Genomic DNA, 6,194 nt, shown 5'->3' on the forward strand with positions numbered 1-6,194 from the left:
GAAGATTTGCATGGAGACCTCCCACTCTCAGGATCAAAGGGACATACAAGAAGGATCTGTGGGCTCAGACCTGGTTGTGTGGCTCAGGAAGCAGAGCCTGGGGTGTCTCTACCATGGCCTGGGCTCCTCTCCTCCTCACCTTCCTTGCTCACTGTGCAGGAGGTACATGCAAGACAATCTAGGAGGGCGCCTGTTTGTCACCTGGGATGATGACCTCTTCACCCTCCTTGGGAACTGAGTCCGTACTGTCCTCACTGATCTCTGTGTTGCTTCCTCCTTGTAGGGTCTTGGGCCGAGTTTGTGCTGACTCAGCCCCACTCCATGTCGGGGTCTCCGGGGCAGAAGGCCATCATCTCCTGCACCCGGAGCAGTGGCAGCATTGGTGGCTACTATGTGTACTGGTACCAGCAGCGCCCGGGCAGTGCCCCCATCACCGTGATCTATGATGACAACAAAAGGCCCTCTGGGGTTCCAGACCGGTTCTCTGGCTCCATTGACAGCTCCTCCAACAGCGCCTACCTGACCATCTCTGGGCTGCAGCCTGAAGACGAGGCGGACTACTATTGTCAGTCTTCTGACAGCGACAGTAATAAGCACAGTACTTCAGGCCCCTGGGGAAGTGAGACCAAAACTCTGCAGAGTGTCCCTGTTCTGGGTCTTTCCTCACCCATCCCCACCAAGGAGGGTGCTCTTTCCTGTCTTCTGCTTGAGTGCTAACGTTAGAATCATCTTGAGTTCCTCTATTTTCTTTCCAAAATATGAATTCCCCCTGATCCCCACGTCTTGATGGATGATTGCTCATTCCCTTTGCAATTGCTTCGTGGAGGTGATTTAGTGCAGAGCAGGGTTTCTGAGCCTCAGCACTACTGACAATGGGGGCGTGGTCATTCCTTGTGAAGGGGGCTGTTCTGTGCATGTGGGAGATCAGAGCATTTTTTGAGTTCCACACATTAGATGTCAGTAGCACCCTACTCTCTAAGTCATGACACAAAAAAAACCTCCAAACATTTCTCAATCTGTCCTTGGGGTGGAGGGTGGTACAAAATTACCCTGGTTTCAGGTTAAAAAGAATGTGCTTTTAGTTATTAGGAAGGCTATGGCTTTGAGTCCTGTTTATGTCATTCATCTTGAGGGAAGGCTAGATGTGCTATCTATCTCTCCGTGCTTCTGTGTTCCCTCTGTTAGACAAAACAGCTGCACAGAACTCATGTGATTGCCCTGATGGATGAATTACATTCTAAGCTCTATAAAGTCAGAGAACTTGTTACCTAGTCACATGGAATCTCCTCCCAACCAGAGAGTAGAATACAATTTTGACCAGACTACGCATGGGAAAATTTTAATCTTTACATAAAGCGCATGAAAATACAATAGATTTCACTTTATTTATTCCCTCAGGAAGTATTTTTTAAGCGTGGGATACCAACTGTACTCTCACAGCTGATATTTTAAGGTGGACATGAGAAGCAGACAAGAACAGCAGTATAAATGAGTGTATAATAATGTCTTTTCTTTCACCAGAGTGTCAGGTTCAAATTTTGGCTCTGCCTCTATTTGGCTCTGATCCAAGTTTGGTCCTTGGACCTCCACTATCCAGTAGTCTCCACTAGCAGAATGTGGATATCTACATCTAAATTTCGGTTAATTTAAATTAAGGAAAATTAAAAATTCTATTTCTTGTTCACAGTAGCTGCGTTTCAACTGCCTAATTGCTTCATGTGCGTCGTGGATATTATATTTGAGACCGCAAAGGTAGAACATGTCTACCATGGCAGGAAATTCTACTGGATAGTGCTTACTTGGACAAGTCACTTAGCATTTTCTTAAGTTTGTTTCCTCACCTGTAAAAGGCAAATGTCCAAAACTCTAAAAACCCTACCATTCTTCACAGTCTCCAATACATCTCCAATACATGGAAGTATTATATTTTACCTTTCCAATCTGCTGAACTCAGATCGGTCATATGACTAGCTTTGGCCAATGAAATGAGAAAAAATGACAAGTGTGATTTCTGAACAATAGATATAAGAATGAGCACGTGCTTGCCAAGTTCTCTCATCTCTGCTATGAGATCAGCAGTGTTTCAGTAAAATCTTCTCTGTCAGCTGTATCCTGGGATGAAGATAAAGTAGATCAGAGCTACAATCAGCCAAGGCTGGAAATGGTGTATAAGTGAGAAATAAACTTTTCTTTTTATGTTACTGAGATTTGCCGTAAATTGTTACAGCAGCATAACTTAACTTATCCTTACTGCTGTAAGAATTAGAAAATGGGGTGCTGCAATCACAAAAATAATAAAAGAGATGACATTGGCTTCTGTGTTGGACAGCGGACATTGAGTAGACTTTTTAGGAAGGTTGCAAATATAATTTTCCATTTTATTCATTGGCAAATGCTTCATTTAGTTATCACCAGTGAAACATGGGAGAGGAAAAATAACTCCAGTGAGCTGATGGCTGTGGGTTAAGAGGGTGAAAAACTGATTAGAAGCACAGGTTAATTTTTATTGGGAAAATTTTATAACTTACTACTTTTAAAACATGTGCTTAGAAAAGAGCTCTTTTCTAAACAGAAGCAAAAAGCAAGAGAGTCCAGAAATATGGAGAATTATATAATTGTGATAGTAAATTATTCTCAACCCATTACACTTAAAGATACAATTGGAAAAGCTTTGAGTTAAACACTTGGCTGTCCAAAAGAAGGCACGTGGATAGGCCTGAGTTCACCAGGGAAAGGAGGCGTGTGCCCTCATGTTCCATGGTGTTCACTTTTTTCGGTACATGATCCACCTGTACTCTCTTTATTCTTCTTACATCCTCATCCCAAGCTTCCACTGCAGGTAGTGTCTACCATCTTTGAAATTCATCTTTTCCTATGATTTTTCATCTAATTCCTTCTTTCCAGCCTTCTCCTCTTCCCATGCTGGCTAGGGTTCTCCCCTCCCCTGGCCACTCCTCCTCTCACAGGCTCTGTCATCTTGGGATCCTACTATGCTCTTTCCTGCTCTGGGATTACTTCTTTCTTTCTCTTCTTAAAATGCCCTTCCCTCTCCTTCCACCCCGGGGAGAACCATTCCCAACTTCCCTCAAGAAGACAGTGGGAAGGATGTCCCTTCTAAGGAGATGTTCCTAAAAATCCAAAGAATGAGTTTCTCAGGCTACCCTCTGCTTTATGGTACTTTTTATATTCACTGTGCTATTAATGTCCTGTAAGATTTTCTTTTGAACCACAATTCCCTTAAAAACATGGGCAACCAATTAGTTCTCATAATAGTGAGCTGAGCCCAGTGCTTGGCTCGCAATGTCTCAATCAATATGTATAGAATCCCAGTTAAAAGGTGAATGACAGAAACGCAGGATCTGCGGAAGAGATTGCAGTTTTACTTAAGGTCATCAGGGGGGCATCATGAGACTGTTTCTGGAGGCCCCATAAAGTATGTTCACAGATGGAGAAATTCCCTGACTGCAGGTCTGGGTGGGGAGGCAGAGGGAATTGGACCCCGAGCTCACTGATGAAGACCCAGCAGCTGTGTCCTCTGTGTGGTTTCAGCACCTGTCCCATCCCAGGTTCTGACCTTCAGGAAATTAACTATCTACAGGCCCTCAGGCCCTGTATAAGACACATTAGGGCTACAAAATATGCACTTGAACTCCTTGAGGCCACTTGGGAGGGGATAAAAGAGGCTTGGGTCAGCCCAGCCCCACTGTGGGCTCAGAGGCTGCGTGCACCATGGCCTGGACTCCCGTCCTCCTCGTGCTCCTCTCTCACTGCACAGGACAGGCCTCAGAGATCAGGCAGGTTTTCAATCACAGTCATCTGCTTTCACTCAGATCCCTGTGAAATCCTCTATAGTCTCTGGTTTTCTGTGTTTCCAGGTTCCCTCTCCCAGCCTGTGCCGACTCAGCCGCCCTCCCTCTCTGCATCTCTGGGAGCATCAGACAGACTCACCTGCACCCTGAGCAGTGGCTTTAGTATTGGCGGCTATTACATTAACTGGTACCAGCAGAAGCCAGGGAGCCCTCCCCGGTATCTCCTGGCCTATAAGTCAGACTCCGATGAGCACCAGGGCTCTGGGGTCCCCAGCCACTTTTCTGGGTCCAAAGACACCTCGGCCAATGCAGGGCTTCTGCTCATCTCTAGGCTCCAACCTGAGGATGAGGCTATTACTGTCAGATCAAGCACAGCAATGTTGCTCACAGTGACACACATAGGTGGGAAAGTGAGACAAAACTCTCAAGCACCATTGGTGCTGGCTTAGGACTCTTACTTTGTTGAAGTTGGAATACACCTATTTATTGTTATAAAAAAACAAACAAATGCTTACAACTCCATTCAGAAATTCTCTCCCGGTATGTGTGTGTGTATATTTTAATATATATTTATATATAAATATAAATATAAATATAAATATAAATATAAATATAAATATAAATATAAATATAAATATAAATATAAATATAAATATAAATATAAATATAAATATATAAGTGGCTGGGGACCCCAGAGCCCTGGTCCCTGGTACTTAAGTGAGTCTGATGTAAATATCAGGAGAGACTGGGGTGGACTCCTTGGCTTCTGTTGGTGTAAGGCTATACCATAGCTACCAACACTGGAGCCACTGCTCAGGGTGCAGGTGAGTCTGGCTGATGATCCCGGAGATGCAGAGAAGGAGGGTGTCTGAGTCAGCAAAGTCTGGGAGAGGGAACTTGCAAACACAAACAGTCATGAGGGCTGGGGAGGAGGGGGAATGCCTCAGAGACTATAGGAAAAAATTATATGTATATATAATTTTTAACAAATAAATGTAAAGACTCAGAAAAGTAGTCTCAAACCAACATGGTTACAGCATAGCCAGAATCTAAGAGGAATTGCTGCTGCTGATCTACGTGTGGCCCTGAAGTTTGGTTGCATGTGGAGAGCATCCTGCCATGGAGAACCGTGTTCAGTCAGTGAGCAAGCAGATCTGCAGCCGTTCCTTCAGGGCCTCCTTCATGTCCCAGAGACCCCAAGTCAGCCCTGAAGGCTACGTCTTGCCCTTCCTCCGGGGCCCTCAGAGTGACAGCACCAGGGATGGCCTTGTCCATGGCATTCTGGAAAATGTAACACTAAGGACTAAAATTCAGTTGTGAGAATATGCATGGGAAGCAAAAATAACCAGAAACTGTAGTTGTAAGGGTTGGAAATGATGGATTTTGACATCCATTAGTCTACAGAGTCAAGGAGGGTCCAGGGGATTTGAGGAGGTTTTTCCTGGATTCTGAGGCCCATCCTGGATAAACGTTTCCCGTATGTGTTAGTGCATGTGAGATATCACAGCTTGTCCTCCTCTAAATCCCTAATTATACTTTTTACTTGCTGTCAAAACTTTACTTGCATGTTACTGAATAAAATTTAAGGTGAAAATATAACATGAAAAGAGGAGAAATAAGTTTACTTCCATTGTAAACCCAATTATACATTAAAATTAACCAGCATGGAGAAGGGCTGAAATTTTGTTCATTGAAGTGAGGAATGGTGTCAAAACAGCAGGTTGTTGTTCACATAAAGTCCATTTTTCTTTGTTTTAAATATACAGAAAAGATAAAGGTAATATTGTCCATAAATTATGATTCTAAAGAGTCATAGATTTGTTCTGGGCTTACTTTGCTAGTGGTGGGAATGTCATAGTTGAACTTCCAGTCTTTGTTACTTCAATTTCACAACTTAGAAGAAATAAAAGTTTTTTTTTTTTTTAAACCCATATCATCACTGTTTGAATCCTAGTGAACAAGACACGTGTCAAATACCTATCTATTTGCTCAGTTATTTGTCAGTATGGCATTCGCATTGTGGATGTGACTGCCATTCATATGTTCTCTAAAATAACCTTTTCTTCAAGGCGAGGAACTTTGGGAGATTGTCTTGATATGTTCAAGATTCTGCTCTAGATAAACACAATATATTCTTGTAAAAGCAAATGCTATGTTCATCTTAAATTCACATTACTATCTTATGTCTCAAATACTCTGTCTGATACAACATATCTGCCTTTTTACTCCAATAGACATTATTTTTTAGAGCAATTTTTAGGTTTACAGCAACACTGAATGCAAAGTACAAAGAGTTCCCATACGTCCCCTGTTCTGACACAATCACAGCCTCCTCTCCCCAGGATCAACATTCTGCGCTACGTGGTATGTTTGTCCAATCCATGA

General features: G+C 43.1%; 1 pseudogene and 1 gene segment (V, D, J or C); both read left to right on the forward strand.

The window, feature by feature from the left end:
• Positions 1-717, forward strand: LOC120601925 (immunoglobulin lambda variable 6-57-like). The segment is given in 2 exon segments: positions 1-162; positions 284-717. Coding segments are annotated over 2 exon segments (483 nt in total).
• Positions 718-3,729: 3,012 nt separating this feature from the next.
• LOC120601926 (probable non-functional immunoglobulin lambda variable 5-48) lies at positions 3,730-6,194 on the forward strand (annotated as a pseudogene).

The sequence above is a fragment of the Pteropus medius genome, unplaced genomic scaffold (assembly GCF_902729225.1).
Source record: "Pteropus medius unplaced genomic scaffold, Ma_sr-lr_union100, whole genome shotgun sequence".
Classification (NCBI taxonomy): Eukaryota; Metazoa; Chordata; class Mammalia; order Chiroptera; family Pteropodidae; genus Pteropus; species Pteropus medius.